The sequence below is a fragment of the Taudactylus pleione genome, unplaced genomic scaffold (assembly GCF_031769625.1).
Source record: "Taudactylus pleione unplaced genomic scaffold, aTauple2 ptg002739l, whole genome shotgun sequence".
Classification (NCBI taxonomy): Eukaryota; Metazoa; Chordata; class Amphibia; order Anura; family Myobatrachidae; genus Taudactylus; species Taudactylus pleione.
In genome coordinates this window covers 180,834-207,738 of record NW_028287115.1, presented here as the reverse complement: position 1 = coordinate 207,738, position 26,905 = coordinate 180,834, and the positions used below count along the sequence as shown (strand labels likewise).

The window sequence follows — 26,905 nt, the reverse complement described above, 5'->3', positions numbered from 1 at the left end:
TGCTTTCTATATGCAATCTGTTTGCTACAAATTTCAATAAGAGCATTGGATAAAGATTTCTAAACTTTGTCTGCCGATATGTATTACTAAATTTTTTTTTATTTTTTATATAGACTGCTAACATCGAGTACTATATAATAAATGATCGTTATATCTAATTGTACACCCTATATACTTTTTTACTTATAACTGATATAGTGTCCCTAAGCACTTCCCTTAATTCCTTTTTTCCTCATATATACTTATATACGGAGAGCCCACATCTCTCCTAAGGGATAGCTGCTGTGGGTCTCTTGCCAAAATCTACAATAGTTGGACACTAATAGCGCCCAGTGCTGTGTACTGTGCACAGCGGTTTTTAGAGTTTCCTCTTCTGCCTTCTACTTATAGGATTACGGAATTAGCTTAATCGTGTAGGGAAGGAAAAGAAAATAATTTTCTGTGTATTCATTATGACCATGCTAATGAAAGTTGCAATGCCTTAGATCTGTAACCACCCATTCATTTCACTTAAACCACATATTTGAAGGGCATATTACACTTCAAAATTGAAGCGCCAACTGGTCAATTACAGCTATACAATTTGACAAATGATCAGATTGAGGCTGAAGACAGCAGCAGAAATCAAACTACCTAAAAATTGTCAACTTTGAAAACCTTTTAGTTCTTAAGAAGAAACGGTTGTATAATATGGAGCAACATAATTTAATTAAATCTGCTACTATATGTAAACTGCGTACATGTATCTGCTCAAAATAAAAGTACATTTACATTTAATTTTCAATGTTCCTGAGAAACAACAGAATAAGACGACTACAACACTATGAAGAAGATGAAGGATCCTAACTCTGAGATACAAAAAGTCACTCCTGCCTTTGTGCTATTGTCATTTCTGGGCTACTATTACAGTGCAGCATATATACCTCCACAAAATGATTTAGCTTAATGATTGTTTAATGTAGAAATTGATTTTAAATATTACTACACTTGTAGTTCAACGTTAATTTTCAGTAATACAATAGATCTCACAATAATGTCACATAAATAATTTATTAAATAGTTTAAAAGAAGTTCCACCAATATCTTTTAGCAGTTATACTGCTCAAGTGCCTTTTTGGTAAACATATAAAACATTTGGGGGCTTATGTAATCGGTTTGAAAAGCACAGAACAGGTGTGATTTCATCGACTTCACAGCTAAAAACCAAAGTTAGCAACAAATCCACCAAAATCACAGCGGATCCGTACAGCAATTTATATGACATCCAGCAAAGCAACATTACATAATTATTTGATGTGTACTTTCAGTGCGCCTAACACAATACAAGCCGCAGTGTATGGAAAGGGTGGGATTTAAAATGTGATACTCTGCTGGCAGGAGAACAATCTGTTAGCTGCTAGGAGGAATATTCTCATGAATGACAAGGATATAATGTACTGACCCGGAAAGGAAGGGGGGAGGGGGAGATGTTCATTCTCAAAATTCTTATTTTGATGGACATCGCCTCTAAGCAGTTGGGAATCCTTAACATAGGAAGAGACAAGTTCCCATAACATGAAGATATGATTTGTGTGAAGATCACCCTGTATAGCTAATATAGATGTTTACTTACCTTGGGTGCAGCGCTCACTGGTTACCACCACAATCTCTTACCTCTGCTCTATGCATCTAAGTGATGGCCAGTGCTATACAGGCAGTAGTGTCGGCAATGCCCATCCCTTGTGACTTTTCCATTCCACATGAGTGGGAATATCACAGAGGAGGGGCAATGACAACACCAAGGCCTGCCTAATACAGACTATATGAAGTAGCATAGAGCAGTGCTAAACCCACACTGGTCAGGAGCAGCCCAGACAAGTAAAACCCTGTGTATTAGCTTAACATAGTGATCTGCTTTAACAGAACCACCCTGTTATGGAAAAGATTTTCTTCTCTAATCTCTCACAGACCCACAAGCAAGTAGCATAGGGTTCAATTGTGACTTTTGAGGGACACAAGCTACTACTCCCACAATTTGTGATATTTCTCTTAATTTTTGGTTAGCACCTGAAAAGATCATCCTATTCCTATGGAAGGGAATATAACATGTACATACATTACACACACAATTATATATTATATACACACTTTCAATGAGAAAAGTTAACATGAAAAACTGATTTATTGAAAACCCATTTATTGAATGGCTTTGACTTTATGAAGAAAAAGGGAGCAAGCTTCTTCCAAAAATTCACTGCGGCTTACAGGGACACCGGGTTTTCTAGCTAAGAGAGCTTGGTCCATAGCAATGGCCAAACAGTCTGGTCCCAGCTTTGACCCAGCCTCTAGATAACTAGCTGGGACACACAAGTCACTAGCAACAAGTGCCTCTTCTAATGTATGCAGGACAGACTGACAAACTCTTTGGTCTGAATGGCTATCCACGTTCAGAATGTTAAACAGAGTGTCCGCTTTGGATATAAATTCCAACAGCACAATGCAGGTCAGCACCCCATACCGAAACACATCAAATGGGACAGCCTCGTGATCTCGGCACTGGATCTTCTTCAGAAGAGCAGAAGAAATGTCACCAGGGATATCACCTTCCTGGCAAATACTGGTCAGCAACTCACTATAACTCTTTCCAGTCACACCAGGCTTTTTCTTCCGTCCTCCAGCACTGAGGCAGTCATAGGCAGCGCTTAGGTTGTTGTTAAATGCAGACCTGTAAAAGACAACAATTAAGTATTAAAACCCATTTTTACCTCTACAGTATTTGTTAAACAGCATTTATTAAGCACCTGCAAATATGTATAACAGCACATCTGCCCCAATGACTCCACACTGGAAAGCATCATTCTTGTACCAATGTGGAAATTAGACGTGAAACTGTCAAAGAGAAATGGAGTTAAAATACAAAACTAGGGTCTATTTTCTAAGCAGTGTTAGGAGACAGAGTGAAATGAGATAAGGTACCAGCCAATCTGCTCCTAAATGCCATCTCACAGGCTGTTTGAAAAATGACAGGTGGGAGCTGATTGGCTGGCACCTTATCACTTTTCACTCTGTCCTAACACTGCTTAGTAAATAGACCCCTAGGTTTTCCCCTGACTCTGCATTACAGCTTTGTTATACAGTAAATTGATTCACCAAAAGATTCTAAAAATCTAAACCAGGCGCAACAATATTAAACATGAACTGAAGATGTATCCTACTTAGCAGCTCCCAAGAGTATTTCTGGAGATACTCAGTACTGAACAAAACTAAAAAACCAATAAAGGCACATAGGGAGCGCTTACATGCTCCCTATGTGCCTTTATTGGTTCATTAGTTTTGTTATACAGTAGTATAGTGTGAGAATTTCCTCTTCAGTCACATAACAGGAAAACACAGCTTTAAGTGGCTAAATAAATGGTGAGAAACAAGCGTGAGCAGCAGACATGACAGCTCACACACCAATGGCTTATTACAGATCTTTACATCAACCTGCATATTTCATATTACTCTCCAGCTTCATTCACTGCCATCTACCAGTGACAGCGCCTCCTGATTGAATTATCCTTGGTTTCTGTTCAATCTAATTATCTCACCAGTTTATCCTGTCAGGATTCTCCTCTCCCTGTTGCAAGCACAAGAAGGTATCATGTAACCAGGGCGGTAGTGGGGCTGGTGCCATCACCCAGGGTGTGATGCCCTGGGAATGGCATGGCCACTGGTCAGGCCCGAAATGGTGTCAAACTGCAGATATGAAGGGCTGTGTGCTCCACAAGCGCATTTATCATGTGTGCAGCGTGTGCCCTGCTGTCAACTAGTCCATTACAATCCCATTCTTACATTACAAATCAGTCTACCAGTCTGCGATCATCCATTATAAGGAGAATCAGGGACTTGTGTTTGTATTAGTAATAATCAGCTCTTTAAACCAACCAGAAACAGAAGCAACAATATGTCATAAATCAACGTGCCATACAGCTGTGTCATCATACACCTATACCTATAGCGCTATATGGCACCGAGACGCCTGTTGCGATTTCTGTACTGCACACTTTTTCCTCAATTTTGCGTCTTAGTAAGCAAATAGTGTACTAGGTATTTAGTATTCGTCTTTTGTTGCAAAGGAATTGGTATAAAGCTGCAGATAAGCATAAGAATGCATGGCGCAGGTCTTTTGTATCAGACCTGTATATTGTACTTTTTCCTCAACTTTGTGTCTTAGGGCAAACAAGCGGCTGTGCAATTCCGTTCATCTAAAATGCGAATTGAGCAGGAGGTGTCTGCAAGGAAACAGACACCGCCTTGCCGCATCTACGATCCCAGCGCTGTGACGGAGATCGCAGCTTGGGATCACCATCTCCTTTGGCCAGGCTGCAGAAGCTTATTGCACTGATATATAAGAAATAATACTGCACTCCTACATTTTTATGAAAGATTAGGGAGCTGCCTAGGGTTAAGAGGAGGTCTTTTCTTCCTCCTAATAAATATCAATAGTTAGAAAAGCATGTAAGCCTATTTAGGTGCTCACCTAATTGGATAGAAAAAGTTATAGGAACTGAAAAGTAGTATTTAAAAATAGTACATATTTATTTTAAAAAATGATGACAATTCATGATTGTAAATTGATCAGACATAAGAGTAAGAACACAATAAAAACAATTAAGACCGCTGTAAAACCATTGATAAATTAAGTACAAATCAATACTGCACTTATTGGAAAAACATAAAATGAAAGCACCACAGTTGCTATGAACACCCTCTATGGACACTTATTTTTATTTGCGATGCAGTATTGATTTGCACTTAATCAATAGTTTTGCAGAGGTCTTAATTGTTTTTATTCCTATGCTTATGTCTGATCAATTTACAATCATGAATTATCATTTTTTTAAATAAATATATACTATTTTTACATACTAATTTTCAGTTCCTATAACTTTTTCTATACAATTAGGTGAGCGCCTAAATAGGTTTGCATGCTTTTCTAACTATTGAAGGTTATCGCAGCCTGGCTGGGTCCTGGTCTCTTGTGAGGCAGGAAATCTGTATCCACCGACGCAGACCCTGGCCTCGTCCCTCCGAGAACAGGGACTAGCCACGACCCCGCTTTGCCACCAAAAGCCGCATGTCAATCATGCTGCAGCTTGGGAGGGTCTGCAGGACCCGTTCTGCGCATGAGCAGACCACTCACCCTTAAATGCTGGCTACCTATTACTCAGTTTGTGATGGATTCCTCTATGTGTGCGTGATCGCTAATCAATTGCCACGCATGTGCAATGGCTAACAATCGCTCCACTTGCGTGGAACATAGATTTTGCGGGCAGATCTGAATCAGGCCCTAAATCCACATAAGCACACATTGCTGGGAAATTGAAGCACCAAGCCACCCACTTTATTTATACTCGGTTTTGATTGCGTATTGTAAACCACCGTCAATGTGCATTGTGTGTGTGTGATTTTGACAAAACTGCCATAAGACTGACGTATCTATCTGGCCAATCAGGAGAGGAATAGCAAATATATATATTAGTAGAAAACGATTGCTTAATTTTATAAAGAGAGCAATGGGGGCGATTCAATTTAGCGGGAATTGCATAGCGCCGGGAAGTTGGTCCCAAAACTATTCAATTCAGTACACTGTTAGGTCAACTAAAGCTAGCCATACATACACGCTACAATTATCGGGGGCGATCTGCCCGATATCCGTGGATCGCCCCGATAATTGTAGCGTGTGTGCGGGCGACCGAGGGTTACATATTGCTCGGTTGGGCATGCCGGATTGTCCTGCATGCCTGTACGATGCGATATTTAAGAGGTAAACTGTCGACCGCATCGGGCAGTGTATGCCCAGCCGAGGCCGACAGACAGACATTTCCTGTGTTCTTTCCCATGGAAGGAACAGGGAAATGTCTCCTCCCCCGGGGGCGGAGCGCAGATGTCGGACTAATACACTGTGAGAGAAATCTCACAGTGTATGCCGCGGACATCTGTGGCTGGCAGGCTGCCAGATAAAATGTCTGTCGGTCTGACAAGCATGTTATCTGGACGTGTATGCCCAGCTTAAGTGATTTCTTCTCACACCCTCCTGAGACGAGGAGAAATCCAACTAAAGTGCCGGGCGCGAGGCTTTTTTCCAGCTTTAGCGCGGCGCTAACAGCCTTGCGGCCGGCACGTTGGTCGGAGTATGCCGGTTCTCATGACTAAACAATAGTCAGACTAAACAGCTCGCTGAACTGAATAACTCCGGGACCAACTTCTCGGTGCTATACAACTCGCGCTGAATTGATTCAGCCCAAATATTACAGTATTTCTTACTCAATACTATATTAAAGGGCCAATATTAAGTAATTATTAATTGGTGTTTAAAAATGTATAAACCTATGCGACGTTCTTTTGTTGCGGTTCCCTGTAAATACATACGAGGGATACTTAATATTTGTGCTATATATCTGCAAATATTAATTGATAAATAGGCCCCTTAGTATGGATGCGGGTTTCTTCATGAAAATGTTTTGTGAAACTGACAAGATCCAAGTTAGTTTTATGGGAATTTAGTGTCGATCTGATTTTGTGTGTAGTTGTGTGAGTTTAGTGTTCTCCCTGTAAGATCCATGTATATTTGTGTGAATCTATTGTTGATCTGGGCAGTTTTGTGTGAATTTAGTGTGGGATCTGTCTTCCTCTATGCATTTAGTATTCCTCCATCAAAATGCACAACATCAGAAAACTGTGTTTAAAACTGACCCTTCACTGTCTTCTTTTGTAAGGGAACTTCAAAGCTTATTTTACTGGAACACACAAACACACTAAGGGCTCAATCCAATTAGGTGCGAATTGCAAGTAGCAAGTTTGTTTCTTTAAACTCGCACACATCGCTGCGAAGCGTGTTCCCGAGAATCTCCAATCCAATTAAAAATACCTATTCGCACTACTCGCAGCGGAGGGGTGCGAATTGACTGCCAAATGAGATTTGCGAGAAATGCATGAAAATGTGGGGAGACCATTCTGGACCTCCCAAAATGGATAATGGCCCTCATTCAGAGCCGCTCGTAAGCGGCAGTACGCTCGTTCCGAGCGATATTTGCACATCTGCGCATGCGTACGGTTTTTAGTACGCATGCGCGAACCAGTCAGTGCGGCCGAAAATCGTTTGTTCGCTATATAGCGAGTGCCTGCTAATTTGAGTGACAGAATGAGGCGTATGTGGGTGGTAACAGGGGAAGGTGCTTGAAAAGGGGGAGTGGAGATCAGAACGCAGGCGTGCTTAAAGGTCAAAGCGGGCGTTTTATGGGTGTGCATAATTAATACAGCAGCGTCATTCACCACGTCACTGGGTTATTTTATAGTCAGAACTGCTCACAATATTGTGGTTGAAAAAAACAACCACAAGAATAGCGAGCAGTTCATACGCTGTTCGATGTACTCGATTAATCTAATAAATAGCGGACATGACGTATGATGCGAGCGGCCAGGGGGCGTTTTTATCAAATAAACGAGCGTATGTTTTGCTCGCTCGTTCAGACATGGAGGCGGCAACAGACCGCAAAGAGCGAACGGTTCATTTGAATAGCCACCCCCTTTTTATGAACGAGCGAGCGCTAATTGCGAGCGGCTCTGAATGAGGGCCAATATTGTTAGCAGGACTGTATAGACAACTGTTTGTGGCCATTAGGAAGTTACTGTAGGTTTTCAAATGGTGTCAAATGGCTGATTTGTGGGGTTTTTTTTTAAATGCAAGACAATGATACAAAACAAACTTTTCTCGTTTAAATCTCAAACGAATTAAACGAAAAATGCAAAACAAGTAGGAAAAAGGGTGATTTTGAGGTACTTTGAGGGCACCTTGAAAAATGGAAAAAAACTATAAAAACTATTATTTTTCAACTAAAAAATTATTGTAAGTAAATTTGGGGTGCCTACACTAACGAAAAAGTTGATTTTGGGGTACTCTGACATTTTTTTTTTTACCCCAAAAATGTAATTATTTGACTAAATAAGCTAATTAGAAACTTCTAATTGGTCATTAGGGGGGTGTCCAAGGGGTTCAGCACAGTGTCCCCACATTTTAACCTTAAAATAAAGATTTTCCTCTCCACCTGAGGGAGGTGCGAGTGGAAAGTTGCGAATTCAGTCTGATTGATCAGTGCGAGTTGCTAATTGGATTGCAAAATTAGTTCGCTATGCGAATTTGAAGTGAAAATCGTAACTCGCACCTCGCACCTAATAGGATTGACCCCATATAAGGTAAACTATAATTCAGTTTGATGATCTTAAAACCAATGATTTACTAAGAACAATAACAGTAATCAAGCCAAAATACATAATAGCACAAGTGACAATATCAAATATGCACCCTAAACTTATGTCTGTATATATATATATATATATATATATATATATATATATATATATATCAGTCCATTGATGAAGGAACTCCTATCATAACATTAAATAAAATGTCTACTACAAATGATGCTAGTGTAGTTACAAACCAGAGAATTCCCAGTCCATTCAAGAAATTAGCTAGATAGGGGCCCATTTATCAATTGTCAGGATTTTAACCAGATAATTATTTTTTATTGCCGTTATTTGTGGCAGTATGACCTGCAGTACCGCCGGGATACACTATTATCACTTTACTTTCACTTTCCGGGGGAGGCAGCACTACTACGCATGATAGGGATAGCCTTCAAATATGAATTGATAAATAGGCCCCATAGAGAAATAGAATTCCATGCGATCCCTTAGTAAGTGATCTTTGCCGTTTTTGGCCAGCAGAGCTTGATGTTTGGCAAAGGTGACCCTCTGTAAATAAGACTGGTCAGGGATGGAGCAGAAGGGTAGTCCAAATAGGTGGCGCAAGGCTGGGCACCAGACATGCTACTGAAGAAGCTGTGGGGCGAATGCATGGACTTCTATATCTCTATATGGCTAATTTCTTGAATTGGCTGAGAATTCTTTGAATGGGGACTTCACTAGTATCACTTGCATTGGACGTTTTATTTATTGTTACAATAGGGGATGTAGTTAATAGACCAGTAGCCGCGATGCCGCCGGTCTAAATCCCGACGGGGGAAGCCCGACAAGGAATTTAAGAAATACCAACGCATATCTTAATCCCGACGCCGTAATCCAGAAGGACGCCAGCCGAACAAGGTCAGTCTGGGGCGCCCGTAGTTGTTAGCCGCGCGGGGGGGGAAGGTTATGTTAAGGTAGCATAGCGGGGTTAGCGTTAGGTTTTGGGGGGTGGGTTAGGGCTAGGCATCCCTAGGAGGGAGGGTTAGGCACGAAGGTGGGAGACTTAGGTTTAGGGCACTAACAGGGAGGATTAGGGTTAGGGAGCGGGGTGGGTTAGGCTACAACATCCCGACAGCCGGCATTACATACCGATTCCTTACAACAGGGGTACCTTCATCAATGGACTTATATACACACACACAAACATTATACAGGTTGAGTCTCTCATATCCAAAATGCTTGGGACCAGGGGTATTTTGGATGTCGGTATAGTCCGTATTTTGGAATATTTGCATACCACAATGAGATATCTTGGGAATATGACCCAAATATACACACAGAATGCTTTTATGTTTCATATACACCTGATTCACACAGCCTGAAGGTAATTTTAAACACTAGTTTCAATAATTTGTGTCTTAAATAAAATTTGTGTACATACATGAAATTCATTTATGTTTCAAATACACCTTATACACAGAGCCTGAAGGTAATTTTATACAATATTTTTAATAATTGTGTTCCTTAAATAAAGTTTGTGTACATTGAACCATCAAAAAGCAAAAGTTTCACTATCTCAGCCTCAGACTCAACCTGTAAAATAAATATTTTATATATATATATATATATATATACACACACACACACATATATATATACACACACACACACACACATAACAAGAGATATGTAAGAACTTACCTTTGTTATCTCTGTTTCTACGAAGTCCATAGGGTCCACAGGGTGACCTTTGGGTATAGCTGGATCTGGATCCACGGGCACTACGCAGTTAAAGCTTTCACTGCTCCCAGGATGCACTTGGGTCCGTCCTCCTCTATACCCCACCCCTGAGCCACAGGCACCTCAGTTGGTAAGCAGCCAAGGCCGGAGGAGGAGACTAAACAGAGAGAAGGAAGACTAGAACACACAAGAAACCATACCTCACAGAAATGGGAGACGGAAAGCCGGTGACCAGCCACACAGCCCATTTGAAGCCAGGTGCGTCAGGGCGGGCGCCCTCTGGACCCTATTGACTTCGTAGAAACAGAGATAACAAAGGTAAGTTCTTACTATATCTCTTGTTTTCTACTTCAGGGTCCATAGGGGGTCCACAGGGTTGACCTTGGGGATGTCCCAAAGCAGTTCAACTAAGGGCAGGGGACGCTCCTGTGCAGAAAGGAGAATCCTGTGCCCAAAGGATGCATCCTGAGAGGCAAAGGTGTCAAACGCATAAAACCTCAAAAACGTCTGAATGGAAGACCAAGTGGCTGCCTTACACAGCTGAACAGCGGAGGCACCACGTCTAGCAGCCCAAGAAGGACCCACGGACCAAGTGGAATGACCCTTAACAGAGGCCGGAACAGGTAAACGTTCCTGTATATAAGCCTCCCTAATAACAGAACAAAGCCAACGGGCTAACGTTTGTTTGTTGGCAGGCCATCCCCTCTTGTGAAACCCAAAGAGGACAAACAAAGAATCGGACCTTCTAACAGAAGCAGTCCTGTCAACATAAATTCTGAGAGCATGGACAACGTCCAACGAAGCCTCACCAGCTGTAAGATCAGGAGACTGAAAAGCTGGCACCACAAGTTCCTGATTGATGTGGAACTTAGAGACTACCTTAGGCAAAAACTCAGGACGAGTGCGAAGCACTGCTCTGTCCTGGTGAAAAATTAAGAAGGGGGGACTACAGGAGAGTGCCCCCAACTCGGACACCCTCCTGGCTGAAGCAATTGCCAGGAGAAAAACAGTCTTAAGTGTTAACCACTTGAGGTCAACTGACTGAAGAGGCTCAAAAGGAGGTCCCTGCAGGACCCAAAGAACCACCGCCAAATCCCACGGAGCCACTGGAGGCACAAAGGGAGGCTGGATTCGAAGAACATCTTTGAAAAAGGTTTGAACATCAGGCAATGTGGCGATCCTACATTGGAACCACACAGACAGAGCCGATACATGAACCTTCAGGGAAGCAAGACGTAAACCCAGGTCAAAACCTGACTGAAGAAATGCCAAAATCCTAGAAACCCTGAACACCTGAGGATCAAAGTTTCTGGACTCACACCACTGAAAGTAAGTGTGCCACACTCTGTGGTAAATCCGTGCGGAGGCAGGTTTACGCACCCTCAGCATGGTACTGATGACAGAACCTGAAAATCCCCGGGACCTTAAGACGGCTGTCTCAAGAGCCACGCCGTCAAAGACAGCCAACCCAGATCCGGGTAAAGGCAGGGCCCCTGAGACAGCAGGTTCCGACGCTGAGGCAGAAGGTACGGAATGTCGATGGACAAGCTCCTGAGATCGGAGTACCAAGGACGTCTGGGCCAAGCTGGAGCCACCAGCAGAAATTTGCCTCCGTCCTGTTTGATCTTTCTTAGTACCCAAGGCAGCAGGGAGATCGGAAGAAACAGGTACGCCAGGCGAAATGAATATTTCACCGACAGCGCATCCACTAGACTTGCGACTATGTCCCTTGTCCTTGAGCCGTACAAGGGCAACTTGTAGTTGTGACGGGATGCCATCAGATCCAACTCCGGCAGTCCCCATTTGTCCACAAGAAGTTGAAACACCTCTGGGTGTAGCGACCATTCCCCTGGGTGCACGTCGTGACGGCTGAGGAAGTCTGCCTCCCAATTGAGGACTCCCGAGATGAAGACTGCCGAGATCGCAGGAAGGTGGCACTCCGCCCAAGCCAGGATACGAGACACCTCCGACATCGCCGCTCGTCTGCGAGTTCCTCCCTGGCCATTGATGTACGCCACCGTGGTGGCGTTGTCGGACTGCACCTGAACTGCCCTTCCATGAAGAGTGATGCCTGACGACAGCAGAGCTTTGTACACGGCCCGCAGCTCCAGCACGTTTATGGGAAGAGCTGCTTCCTCCACAGACCAACGGCCCTGAAGAGACAACGAGCCGGTTACTGCACCCCATCCCCGTATACTGGCATCTGTTGTGAGCAGAACCCAGTCCGGGATCCAAAAGGGACGACCCACGATGAGATGAGCTGGCTGAAGCCACCAAGATAGAGACAGGCGCACTTCCGGAGACAAGACCAGCGTCTGGGATCGGATCCGGTGAGGTAACCCGTTCCATTCCGATAGAATCTGCCCCTGCAGGGGCCTGGAATGGAACTGGGCAAATTCCACCATGTCGAATGCCGACACCATGGACCCTAGGACTCTCATGGCCGAGTGGACCGACACCCTGGCACTGCTCAGGCAATTGTGTATCCTCAGTTGCAGGGAGGACACCTTTTCTGGAGTCAGGAAAATCCTTTGCTGACGAGAATCCAGAAGGGCTCCCAAATGGACCATCCATTGTGATGGGATCAGAGATGACTTCTTCCAATTTATCAACCACCCGTGTGCTTGAAGACAAGCAATGGTTAAGTGGAGATGTTGAAGAAGTACCTCCGGGGAGCTTGCCAGCAGCAGAAGATCGTCCAGATACGGCAGCAGCCGTATACCCTGTCCCCGAAGGTGGGCGGCCATAATTGCCAACACCTTGGTGAACACCCTCGGAGCCGTGAAAAGGCAACGCCCAAAACTGGTAGTGATGTTGCAGGATAGCAAACCTCAGATACCACTGGTGTGCAGGTGCTATGGGCACGTGGAGATAGGCGTCCTGGATATCCAGGGAGACCATGTAATCCCCGGGTTAATCCCCATGTAATCCCATGTAATCGCCAGAATGATGGAACGTAACGTTCCTGAATTTGGGAACTCTGAGATATTTGTTCAAAGACTTAAAATTTAGGATAGGCGATGAGAACCATTGGGCTTCTGTACCAGAAACAGAGTAGAATAGTACCCCATCCCGCGTTGAGACTGCGGAACGGGAACAATGACCCCTGCTTGTAGCAAGGATTCTATAGCTACCTGAATCTGGAAAGCTTTGGTCTTGTCCAGAGAAGGACTCATGCAAAAAAACTGGTGGGGCGGTCTGTGCCGAAAAGACAGGGCGTACCCTTGGGAGACCACTTCTCGAACCCAAGCGTCTGTGGTGGTACTGAGCCAGCACTGGGCGAATTGAAGAAGTCGGCTTCCCACTCTGAGGTCCCTCAGAGGGAGGCCCGTCCCATCAGGCGGAAGGCTTATCTTCCTGTTTGGAAGGAGGACGCCTAGCACTCCAGGCTTGCTTCTTGGGTTTAGAGGCGGTCTTAGCCGCCGACTGCCTCGGGAAGGACTGACCTTTTGCCTAACCCTGAACCCGAAAAGAACGAAAGGCCGAGCTCCGGACCTTGGCAGGTGTTGCTGCTGAAGGGAGGAATGCCGACTTGGATTTAGCCAGGGTATCCACTATTTTGTCCAAGTCCGGACCAAATAGCAATTCTCCAATAAAAGGTAAGGCCTCCAGACCTTTCTTTGAATCAGCGTCCTCTCTCCAGGACCTCAGCCATAAGGATCGGCGGGCAGACACTGCTGCAGCCGATACTTGAGAGGTCAGTAGACTACCATCCAAAGAGGCTTCTCCAATGTAGGAAGCAGCGTCTCTCATCTGTTCTAACAACGCCCTCTGGACATCCGGAGCATCGTCCGGAAAAGTATCCTCTAATGCGTTGGCCCAACCCTCAATGGCCTTGGCCACCCAGGAGATGGCCATGGACGGACGGGCCACTGCCCCTGAGAGGGAGTAAATGGACTTTAAGCAAGTCTCAACTTTTCTGTCCGTGGGATCCTTCAGCGAGGATATAGACGGTAATGGCAGAGTAGCGCTCCTTATTAAATGGGTGACATGGGAATCCACCGCCGGTGGAGTTTCCCATTTTTTACAATGTGCCTCAGGAAAAGGATAATTAGAAGCTAACCGCTTCTGTGGCAGGAATCTCTTACTGGGCGCCTGCCAAGCCACCGCCATATGATCCGTCAATTGATCAGATAGGGGGGAACACCGCAGAAGCCACCTTAGTCTTTTTGAAACTAGGATACTTCGACTTAGGAGCTGGTGCCTCATCTTCTATTAGGAGAATGGCTCGCACCGCCCTAACCAGTGCTCGCACATTAATGGACGACTTGGTATCTACCTCCTGGACCGAGGTGTCCGAGTCAGTGTCGTCATGAACCTCCCCATCATCTGAGGACCATCGGAGTCCGATAAATGCGCCGCCTGCGCCATTAGTGTGCGTTTTGACGCCCTTGAAAGCATGTCACTCTGCAACATTGACTGAAAAGCCGAAGACGCGGCCGCCAAATTTTGGACTGAGTTGGAGAGCACATCCACCCAGGGTGGAGGAACCGCCACAGGGGCTTGAAAAGGCACCACAGACTGCTGCGTCACAGGGGTAGACTGTATATACAAAGGTAACCCCGCATAAGGACCAACAGACTGAGGCCCTGATTCAGAGCCGGACGCTCTGACCAGAGCGCTCGCTCTGAATTAGGGCCGTCCTATTTAAATGTGGAGCGGCCTTTTGGACGCTAGCATAGCTGTGGGTTACCACACACAGCTTATGCGAGCGTCCATGATGATGGTCGCGATGGTCAAGACCATCGCGACCATCGGGCTTGCGACGAGACCCTGCGGTAGGGTCTCGTGGCCGCAAGCCCTGGAGTGATTTTGGCTCTATCAGAGCCAAAATCACTCCCACAGACATCACTAGTGATGTCAGTGGGGCCGAACCCAGACGGTAGGCGTTCCCATGGGAACGCCTCCGTCTGGCAGCCACGCCCCCAGCACGCCCACCAAAGGGGGCGTGCTGTCAGTCACCATTGACAGCACGCCCCCTTTGGTGCGAGACCCGGCGCGACAGCTTGGCTGTCGCTGTCAAGGTCTCGCGCAAGCGCACGACGAAGCTCCCTCCGTCGTGCGCATGCGCATTGGGGTAACATCGACACGCTTGCGAGCGTCCTGCGCTCGCAAGCGGGTCTGAATGAGACCCTGAGACCATGGGGGATGGCAGGCTGGAGCAACGCCCTAGTAGGGACAGCAGTCGGGACCGACAGACGGTCCGCAATAGACACCAGCACCTGAGAGAACATCGCCCATGGTGGTTCCTGCGTCATAGGGGGTTTTGATGGGCCAGGAACCACCTGGCACCGTCCACACAGACCATCCTGTGATAAATCCTCCCTATCCACTCCTGCAGAACAGCGTCTGCAGGAGACCAACACCGGAGCCATGGAGTGCTCAATCTCCTCTTCCGACATGACAAAATATATTATAGAAAGTATATATGGCAACAGAGCAGAATCAAGCGCACTCACCAGTGTGCTGAACAACAGCCCACAATATGGCACTGTGAAGCACACAACAGTAAGTACCGGACCTCACAAATACGTGATTTATATAAGTGAGGTCTGTAGAAACGCCCCTCCCCCACACACCTGCAGTGCTTCGGAGAAGGAAAGGGATAGGTATAGGCTGACAGTAAGTAGAAATAAGCACAGACAGGCAGCACTAGCACAAGTCACATACCATGCAGAAAGATATACTCACTGCACCTTTCCACTACAATCAGTGTCTGGGAGGGCTATAGTGCTGTGTACGCTGTCCTAAAACAGGGGAGAGGTACACAGGGGGACCGGTCCGCATGCTTCCTGACAAATCTGCGCTGCCAAAGAAAATGGCCGCCAGAGACCTCAGAGGAGGAGTGGCAGAGGAATCTGCAGCTCAGCGACGCCAGACTTTGTGGTGAAAGGTGCGCTGAGCTGAGGAGCCGCTAAACAGGGAAGGCTTCCTCCCCTGGCTAGCTATTAACCCCAGGGTTGCCGGCATCCCGCTTGCCGCGTATTATACCCTGGTGGTCTGACGGGGTATACCTCAGAGGAGGGGGAGCCCGCCGCCACCGCTAACACCCCCGGTCTGTCCCCCAGAACCGGGGGCAAAGGACTGCATTTGAGGGTACCAGCGAGCCGCCGCTAATCAGTGACTCGCGGCTTACCTTCTCCCCGGGGTCTCCGGCAGCAGTCCAGGGAGGTCCCCAGAGTCCGGCTACTATGGACTCTGGCCTCCAGCCGCGATCCCCAGTGCAGTACTGGCGTTGCGGTGCCAGCGGGGAGTAGAAGCGGCAGCATGGACGTCTATATAGACAGTCCATTGCTGCCGCTCTGAAGAGCCAAATAGTTAAAAATTAAATGACTCCTAAAAAAGAAAAAAAAGAAATAGCTTTCTGGGGGCTGCTCCTGCAGCCCCCCCCCGCAGGGTGACCCGACTCCGGCCGGGCACCAACTTAAACTGAGGTGGCAGGGTATAGAGGAGGATGGACCCAAGTGCATCCTGGGAGCAGTGAAAGCTTTAACTGCGTGGTGCCCGTGGATCCAGATCCAGCTATACCCCAAGGTCAACCCTGTGGACCCCCTATGGACCCTGAAGTAGAAATACATATAGATCAGAGGGCCTGATTCAGAGCCGCTCGCTCTGAATCAGGGCCGGGCTTTTTTTTTTTTGGAGTGGCCTCCTGGCTGCTCGCATAGCTGTGGGTGACCCACAGCTACAGCGAGCGGCCGTGATGATGGTCGTGATGGTCAAGACCAACGCGACCATCGGGCTTGCGACGAGACCCTTGTGGTAGGGTCTCGTGGCCGCAAGCCCCAGAGAGCTTCTGGCTCAAATCGAGGTGGAAGCTCTCCCACTGACATCACTGAGTGGCGCCGCCCCCAAACGGCAGGCGTTCTCATGGGAACGCCTCTGTTTGGGCAGCCACCCCCAACATCGACAGCTCGCCCCCTTTGGTGCGAGACCCGGAGCGACGGAGTGCCCGTCGCTAGTCGGGTCTCGCGCATGCGCACGAAGGAGCCGGCTCCGTCGTACGCATGCGCTGTGGGCCACCATCGACCCGGTTGCGAGCGCTCTGCGCTTGCGACCGGGTCTGAATCAGGCCCAGAGTGCATATTTGAGATCATCACTTCTGCTATCATGCATTTTGGGATATTAGATCAGTGCGCATCCATACACACTGAGCAATTTCTTGCTCAGCGTATACTTTCCTTTCATCACTAATGGGATTGGTACGACTGGAACGATATAGCTTGCGCAACACACACTATCTTGTTCCTCCAAACTGAGCGTTGCAGGAAGGTTTGAAATGCTCTTGCATACACACTTTACAATTATAGGGCTGATCAACCCAATAATTGTGTGTACCTAGCGGGATATAGTTTATATCCTGTGTGTGGGATGCCGGAGCTCAGAATGCCAGTGCCGGTATCCCGACATGGGTCCGAATCCTTACGCTGGCATCCCGATGGTTTACTGCAGCCTGACCGGGTCCTGGCAGCTTGCGGGGCCAGGAAATCTGCGTCCACCGACACAGACTATGGCCTCGTCCCTCCTGGAAAACGGGGGCAACAACCCCCCCGTTTCCGAGAACGCTGTCCAGGAACGCCCCCGCTCCACCTCCCAAACACCGCAGCCTGTCAATCAGGCGCACGAACTCGAAGATGGAGGGCTGCACATGCACAGTACACATCCTGCGCTTGCACAGTCCTCTAACAATCGGAGATGTATGCTAACCATCAAGTTAGCGTACATCTCTGAATCAGGCCCTCTGTCTAGTAGTGCCAATAGGAAGATCTTAGCTCCCGAAACTCAGGTGGCACTCCTGGCCCCCCGAAAGAGTGGGCAAGTCTCCTGGCCAGCGCCAATCACCTACACTCCCTGTCAGCATCCACTTTCCCCCTGCAACCGCCCACTTATACAAGTTGTGGTCCAGGGGAGTAGATGACGTGATTCGCACTGATTTGCGTAATTGTTGGCCCGCCCCTGCTCCTCCAGGAGGAGGCAATAAGACTGTTGGCAAGTATGCTGCAATTTTAAAATGAAATTAATCCTCTGAAAAGTTTTGCAATTTTACTGCTACATTTAGTAATTCTAGAGAGCAGAGTGGCTACTAGTCAACAGTGCACGTAAGAGCAATTCCGCCTTCCACCATCGCTACCGATGATCGCGATGGTTATCGCAGCCTGCAACTCTCGGTAGCAGTGTTGGGATCACAAATGCAGCAAGGGGTGTCAAACACCTCTTGCTCTGGGTTGGGTACGGAATGCCGGCGCTCGGGATTCCAGCGGTTAATATCCTAAAGCCGTCATCCCGACAGGGTTAGGATACCGACACCTGCCGGTAAGTATCCTAACCCCATCCTACCCTAAAGCTGGCCACACATCTAAAGATTATCTGTCCAACCAGCCAACTAGTTGATTGGTTGGAATGAAAATCTGGTAACGTATGGGAGTAACTGATGATCAGCAATTTGCTCCTAAATGCCAGAAAACAGATGAAAATGGTTGGTCAGACAAGTTTGTTAAATGTTTAATCTAAACAATTTGTTCAAACAACACTTTTTGTCCATTTTCTGGCGTTTGGGAGCAAAATGCTGATTGTCATTTGCTGTCATACCTTACCAGATTTTCATTCCAACCAATCAACTAGTTGGCTGGTTGGACAGATAATCTTTAGATGTGTGGCGCGCGCGGGAAAAAAAATGGGCGTGGTCACTTAAAAAATGGGGCGTGTCAACATGACACACCCCTTTGTTTTCACACTGAACATTCCTATCCATATGCACCTTAACCCCAGTAGTACCCCTTATACAGTGCCCCCAGTATGCAGTTGTGGTCCCTGTTATGCAGGCCCATAGTAGTGCCCCTTATACAGTATCCCCAGTAGTGGTCCCCCTTATACAGCCCCCAATTAGTTCCCCTTACTCAGTACCCCCAGTAGTGGTCCCCACAAATGCAGTGCCCCATGCAGTGTTCCCCCTTATGCAGTGCCCCCAGTAGCAGTCCCCACAATGCAGTGCGCCTAGTAGCGGTATCCCCTTATGCAGTGCCCTTTATATGGTGCCCCCAGTAGTAGCCCCCCCCCTATGCAGTGCCCTTTATATAGTGCCCCCAGCAGTAGTCCCCCCCCATGCAGTTTTCCCAGTAGTGGTCCCCTTATGCAGGCACCCAGTAGTGATCCCCCCTATCCAGTGCCCCCTGTAGTGGCCCTTCCTATTGTTGCCCCCAGTAGTGGTCCCCCGAGTGCAGTGCCTCTAGTAGTAGGCCCCTTTTATAATGCCCCCAGTGGTAGTCCCCCCCCCCCAAGTAGTAGTCCCCAGTAGAGATTCCCCCTCCCAATTAAGTGCCCCCAGTAGTAGACCCCCCCAGTAGAGGTCCTCCCAATAATGGTGCCCCCAGTAGTAGCCACCCCTCCCCCGTTGTGCCCCCACCCCCAGTAGAGGTCCCCCCAGTTGTAGCCACCCCCCTCCCCCGTTGTGCCCCCAGTAGTGCAGATAGGTTAAAAATATATATTTTTTATATATATATATATATATATATATATATTTACCTGAATCCACGCTGCTGCTGCTCCGGTCCGCGACGCCGCCCGCCAGTCCTCCCGGACGGAAGCCCGGCTCTTGCAATGGGTGCTGCAGCAGTCAATGAGAGTCTACCTGATTCTCATTGGTTGCTGTTTAACACACGCATCGCCGCCAGCGCTGGCGGCGATGTGCGTGTTATGCACAGCCTGAGCCCGCCTCCTAGTGCTATTGGCAAGCGCTGAGGGGGAGGGAACGGGCTCAGCTGTGAAGCACAGGACCGGCGCTGGAAGCCTAGCGCCGGTCCTGTGTAAATGTGTAGCGCTGACCGGACTCATTGCTATTGTGTATAGATACATTGCCAACATTATGAGATGCATATGTTTGGTATTGACAGCTGGTGTGTGTATGCAAGTATATAATAAATATATATATATATATATATTAGGGATGTGCAGGCTCGGATAGGTTCGAGTTTGCACGTGGAGTTCGGATTTTTCCCTCCAAAAAAACGGAACTCAGAACGAGGCAAAACGTCATCTTACATGGACGAACATCATCATTCCTGGACAAAAGACCAGGAATGATGATGTTCGTCCATGTAAGATGACGTTTTGCCTCGTTCTGAGTTCCGTTTTTTTGGAGGGAAAAATCCGAACTCCACGTGCAAACTCGAACCTATCCGAGCCTGCACATCCCTAATATATATATATATATATAACAAGAGATATGGTAAGAACTTACCTTTGTTATCTCTGTTTCTACGAAGTCCATAGGGTCCACAGGGTTGACCTTGGGGGTATAGGTTGGGAACCAAATCCGGGCACCACGCAGTTAAAGCTTTTAGCTCCCAGGATGCACTTGGGTCCACTCTCCCTATAACCCCGCCCCCCAGCCAGAGGCACCTCAGATTGTAAGTAGCCAAAGGCCGGAGGAGGAGAGAAAAAGAGAGAGAAAACTGGAACACTCTAGAACCATACTCACAGAAAAGGAGACGGGAAGCCGGTGACCAGTAACACAGCCCATATGAAGCCAGGTGCGTCAGGGCGGGCGCCCTGTGGACCCTATGGACTTCGTAGAAACAGAGATAACAAAGGTAAGTTCTTACCATATCTCTTGTTTTCTACTTCAGGGTCCATAGGGGGTCCACAGGGTTGACCTTGGGGATGTCCCAAAGCAGTTCAACCAAGGGTGGGGACGCTCCTGTGCTGAGAGGAGAATCCGTCACCAAAAAGGAAGCATCCTGAGAGGCAAAGGAAACCAATGCCTAGAACCTTAAAAAGGTATGGACAGAAGACCACGTGGACACCTAGTAAGGCAAAACAGCCGAGGCGCCACGACGAGCCGCCCACGAGGGTTACACGGCCCGAGAAAAAAACAAGCCTCAACGACAGAAATGCCCACCCATGGGTAGGCCCCTGAGGAAGACATACGAGGCCATCCAGTCAACATTTCATTATAGGCCGGCCATCGTTTCCTGTTAAAACCAGAAACCGCAGACCACCAATAAGGAGTCCGCTTACCATAAGGAACTTGAACGGATCACATAAAGCCAAAGAGGCCGGACCACAGTCCATGAGGCCACAACAGCCGAGAGGACTGGGAACTGAATGGCCATACCATAAGTTCCAGAATAATATGGAACCTAAAAACCACTTTAAGAAGAAACACAGGGCGAGAGCAACTCACACCCTGACATGATGCCCTCCAGAAGAGGGAGCCACATGAGAACGCTCCCCATTCAGACACTCTCCTGGTTGATTTAAACACCCTGAGAGAGAGAGAGAGAGAGCTTAAACAATAGACCATGTAATGGCTATCACAACCAGCGGTTCCATTGACTGTCCCCGGAGGGAACAAAGAACCACTACTAACTCCCCAGGAGTCCCTAGGGAGGACAAGTGGAGACATAATCCAGAAAACACTCCAAAGGATGAACTGGATACCAGAGCGGAGCAATTCCATATCTTAACCATACCGACAGTGTAGAGATCCGCACTGTCAGGAAGGCCAGGCCAAGGGTGAAACCCAAGCCAGCTGGAAGGAATGCCAGAATATCTGGAAATCCTGGACACCGGAGGATCGTATCGACAGGTACGATACCATAAGAATTATGTATGCCACAGTCCGTGGCAGATCCCAGCAAAGTCTGGCCTATCTGCTCTAAACATCTCAATGAAGACAGAGCCAGGGAAGCCCGAGGACCACAGTAGGGGCGCAGTTAAAGACAAGCGATCCAGATCCAGGGAAAAACAAGGACCCTGAGACAACAGGTCCAGATAGTGAAGCAGTAGGAACGGAGCATCGAGGAGGAGACTCCGAAAATCTTAGTACCAGTGATGTCTGGGACGACCTGGAGCCCCCAGAAGGAAAGCCCCTCCGTCTCGAATTAAACTTCCGAAGACCTCGAGGAAGAAGGGAGACCGGAGGACACAGGTACACAAAGTGGAAGGACCACTTCACTGACAAAGAGTCACTGAAGGTAGCTTCAGTACTCCTAGAGCTGGACTGTAACACCGGTAATGTGTGATCGAGTCAGAAGGCCATGGGGATCAATCCCCTCAGGGAGGCCCCCTCTGCTCACCAGGAGTTGAAACCTCTCTTGGAGAAGAGACTAGTCCCCGGGATGCACGCCGTGACGGCTGAGGAAGCCCGCTTCCCAATGGAGAGCTCCGGGAATAAACACCGCAGAGTTGGCCAGGAGAAGACCCTTGGACTATGTCAGCATGGGTGACATTCCTAACATTGCCACCCAACTACCAGTGTTGCCTAGATGGAAGCCACTGTTGTGACACTGTCGGACTGAACCTATTCAGGTTTACCGTGACAAATGGGTTAGGCCAGAGTGAAAGTCCAAGACAGCTTAAAGTATCAACAAGGTAAGTGGCAGGGCAGAAGCGACAGACGTCCAACTGCCCCGAAATGAATGCGGACCAGACACTGTCTTTAGCAAAGAACACCCTGGACGAGATGGCCATAGCCACCCGGACAGAGACCAACTCGCCTCCGTAGAAAGTATCATCGTTCGAACAGCGATCCGATGGAAAAAACTCGATCCATCTGGAGGGGAGTCAATTATGGCAAGGCCTGGAATGGAACTGAGCACATTCCACCCTACCAAAAGGTAGACACTCTGGTAGACCGCGCATCACAAAGAGTAATGACATATGTCGACTGCGTAGATATCCGCACACTCGAAGTTGAAGAGTGGAGATCTTGTCTTACGCCAGAAAAATTCTCAGACTCTGAGAATCCAGCAGTGCTCCCAGATGAAGAAAACCCTGTGAGGGATGCAGGGAGGACTTTTCTGTGACGAGAAGAAGCCCCGGTTATCCTGACCTGGCGGTAAAGTACCTTGGTGATCCTGCTAAAAGTAGGAGACCGTCCAGAGAAAGGAGCATTCGGATACACTGAACAGGTGAACTGTCAGAAAATCCATAAAGCTGGTAAACCCCGGTGGAGTTGAGGACAGCCCCAAAAGGCAGAGCCCGAAACTTACAAGTGTTGCTGTGGCACAGAAAACCTGAACCCATGCTGATGAGAGGGCTCTGTATGTACCCGTAGGTACGTATCCTGAATACTCGGATATACCATAAAATCCCCAGGTTCCAAACATCGGATGATGGAGCATGGACGATTCCACCTGAGTCAAGGCACCGTTGGAATCTGATTCAGGGATTTGAGACAGAGTATAGGCAAAGGAGGACCAGTCGGTCACCGCCCCAAAAAGAAAGTAGAACAACCAGTCCCTCACTGAGATAGTGAGGTTGGCCGAAATAGCTCTGCTTACCACAAAGACTGTATAGCTTTCTGGGATTGTAAGGCCCTGATCAGTTCTGAAGAAGGGCCCGTGTAACAATGCCTGTGAGGAGGCTGCATGAGCAATGAGAGGCCGTTGAGAATCAGTACCTCACTCTGGAAATTCCCCAGATGTAGACCTGTCCCGTCAGGCTGAGGGTATATCCTCAGGTGTAGAAACAGGGTCGTCCGGAAGTCCAGGACTGCTCGGTACTGGATATGGTGGCCCCCGTGGAGGCCGACAGCCTAGGAAAAAACAGGCCTTTAGGCTGACCCTGAGGACAAAAAGACTTAACAGAGTTAGTCCGAATGTAGTGGGAGTAGCTAAAGACGGTATCTCCCCATTAGTGATACTGCCAATGATGCAACGATCTTGTCAAGGTCAGGACCAAACAAGAACTTCCCCCTGGAAGGAGTGTGCACCTCTGCTTTCCCATAACGCAACCATAGGGTACTGCGGCGGATACAGACGCCGCCGAAACCCTGAAAGTTAGAAGACCGGCATCCCATGAGGTAATCCCACATATGACCACTGCATATTTTGTGAGCGGCAAAAAGATATTTGAACCTCAGACGTGTTGGAGGGGAAAAACGTCACAAAAGCATCACCATGCGATGGCCATGGTAGGACGGGCAACAGGCCCTGAAAACGAGTACATTGATTTCAGGCAAAGTTACCACCTACGGATCCGTAAAATTCGTCCAGGCCGGGATGGGAGGCGTATTAATGCCTGTAACCCGATGATTAACATACAAATCCATCCCAGAAGGGGATTTCCATTACTTGTGAGGACCCTCAGGGAATGGGAAACAGGAGGCCTTTGTGACTCCTCGTATCTGGGGACAGCCAGACTCCCGCTATGAGATCCACCCGCTGGGCAGAAAACGGGAGATGTATGATACTGGTGCAGGATCGACATTCTCTATATCCAGAATGAGCCTGGCTACCAGCCCCAAAGCAGGGATAATAATACTTGAGATCGGCTCCCCCCCATGTGAGAGGGAAAGAGCCGAATATACCATCCAGTTCACGGCAGAGCCACTGGTCAGTAACCACAGGGCGTATATCACGCCAATTAGTATTTCGTATAAAACGACATCCACCAGGGTGGCCGTTGTGGTAATCCCTGCAAGGGGAATGACAGACCGATGTGGTATCGGAGGTAATTCATGTACTGTGAAAAACCCCGGCAGGGAGCGCTAGTCTGTGGCACAGGGGTAAATTGCAAGAAATTGCGAGATACCCCGAGTTCAAAAGGGCAGTATGGTGAAGTAACTCCAAGCGAGTGACGACAATGGGGCCCGCCCGGCGATCCTCAAAGGAGAGGATCCTGAGAAACAACGCCCTTTAAGGGGGTCGTGCAAGGGGCCCGGCACCAGATGGTGCCGCATACGTAAACCTTTCTGAGTTAAAATCCTCCGCACTAATTCCTGCAGGCTATGACTTGCAGGATAGCAATAATGGGTGCAGTATCGTGTGCAATCTCCTGGTCAGATATATCTGACTATCTTGACGGAAATATTAAGCAGCGCCATACCGGTCCTGACTGACGCTAAGATTAGCTGCAGGAACCCATTATCAGCGTACGCAACTCACAGTTCCATCTAAAATATGGCAACGTGCAGCACGCAACAGTATGTGACAAACCTCACAGATATTAACAAATATATATATGTGAGGTCTCAGAACCACCCCAGGTACACCTGTATTAGGGCAGATAAAGAAAAGGGATAGATATACACTGACAGGTGAGAGAAAAAGCAGACAGTCAGCACTAGCATAAGTCACATACAATGCAGAAAAATATATATACATACATAAGCATGACATATAATATACTGCACAATGTCGCTACATTCAACTGCCCAGATTCAGTGTCTGGGAAGGCTATAGCGCTGTGTACACTCACCCAAAATGGCCAGGTACGCAGGGGGACTGGGCTCACTGACATCCTAGGAGTTCTGCAGCACCACAGAGAGAAAATGGCCGCTGGAGACCTCAGAAGAAGCGTGGCCCGCGGAGGAAGCAGCTCAGCGTCGCCAGACTGTATTATTGAAAGGCGCGCTGAGCTGAGGGGAGGAGCCGCTAGACAGGGAAGGCTTCCTCCCCTGGCTAGCAATTAACCCCCCGGGATGCCGGCTCCCGCTGCCGCTATAATCCCTGGTGGGCTGTGGACACGCGGGGTATGCCTCCATGGAGGGGGAGCCCGCCGCCACCGCTAGCGCCTCCGGTCTGTCCCCAGAGACCGGAGGCATAAGGCTGCATGTACACGCGGGTCACCGCAAGCGGTGACCACGCGACTTACCTGTCCCCGTCGATCCGGCAGCAGCCCAGGGATTCCTCCAGAGCCCGGCTAGTACAGACTCTGGGGTCCCGCTGCGATCCCCAGATCTGTACTGGCGTCGCAGCGCCGGCAGGGTGTAGGGGCGGCAGCTCAGACGTCCATTGGACAGTCTGATGCTGCCGCTCTGAAGAGTAGTAAAAAAATAATAAAATAAAACTCTTTTAAGCTTAGGGGCTGCTAAGCAGCCCCCCTGCAGTAACGGTGACCCGACTCCGGCCGGGCACCAACTTAAACTGAGGTGCCTCTGGCTGGGGGGCGGGGTTATAGGGAGAGTGGACCCAAGTGCATCCTGGGAGCTAAAAGCTTTAACTGCGTGGTGCCCGGATTTGGTTCCCAACCTATACCCCCAAGGTCAACCCTGTGGACCCCCTATGGACCCTGAAGTAGAAATATATATATATATATACACACACTACCGTGTATTGCATACACACACCAGCTGTCAATATATATTGTTTCCAATCGCCCTGGTCATCCCACCTCCTACCTCTGAGAGTGATGAGCCAGCTTCAGGTACCACAGGGCACGGCCTAAGCGTTGCTGCCCTAATAGCTTGTGTCCTCCCCTGTCTCCAGCCGCCACTCCGTCTGCTGCACCCAACCCTAACGTCCTGAAGTAATCAGCTAAGAAGGTGATCGGCTCCTCAGGCCTGGCCTCCAGCAGTGTGAGCACGGCTTCCCGCATCATACACCGCGCTCCGGCCTGAGCTAAAAAATCTGTCTCGTTGGCCGGTTGCAGCAGAGGCCGGGGGACCGGGGATCCTCCCACGGCACGTCGCTTATTATCAGCCATGCTGACACTGGACTGCAGATGCTCCGACACCACCAGACCGGCTCCCTGCAGCGCCCCCTCCTCAGTGCAGCTTGTACTGTGCGTCCCCGTCCGTGGTGTTTGTCTGTGTGAGCGGTTACCGGGGAGACGGAGAGAGAGAGCTAATTACAGCTTCCCTGTATAAAGCTGCTGTCAGCCAGGGCGGCACGATGCCCGATGGAGCAGTGTGTGTGTGCTCACAGCTGAGCCGGCTATCACACGGGGGGGGGGGGGGAACTGTGCAGAGAGATGCTGCTGCTGCTCCAGGACAGTTTGTTACATTTCCATGTTTTTTTTTGGTAAAAATATATTTTTTCTCCCATTTTTGAATATATCCCATATTAATAAAACTACTTTCACCCATTTGTAGTAATTTTGTACACAGATATATTTTCTTGTACACATTTTACTTTAACTATAGTTTTTGCCCATTTGTGTAATTTTCCCCTATACATTCTCAAGTATGTTAAGTTTGCTCCTCCAACGTTCTCTCACATAACCTTTTCTC

General features: G+C 48.1%; 1 protein-coding gene across 2 annotated transcripts; it reads right to left on the bottom strand.

Moving 5' to 3' along the window:
- Positions 1 to 1,036: 1,036 nt before the first annotated feature.
- On the bottom strand, positions 1,037 to 26,621 carry LOC148431169 (tubulin polyglutamylase complex subunit 1-like). Of its 2 annotated transcripts, XM_088466245.1 has the most exons (3): positions 26,075 to 26,621; positions 2,781 to 2,868; positions 2,620 to 2,704 (listed from the first exon to the last, which is right to left on the bottom strand). In XM_088466245.1, exons 1-3 carry the CDS (start codon positions 26,377 to 26,379, stop codon positions 2,693 to 2,695), a joined length of 405 nt encoding a protein of 134 aa, XP_088322371.1. In that variant the 5' UTR covers positions 26,380 to 26,621; the 3' UTR covers positions 2,620 to 2,692. The 2 variants fall into 2 exon arrangements, with proteins under 2 accessions (XP_088322370.1, XP_088322371.1); XM_088466244.1 differs by lacking the exon at positions 2,781 to 2,868 and having other exon boundaries at positions 1,037 to 2,704.
- Between the last annotated feature and the right edge of the window lie 284 nt (positions 26,622 to 26,905).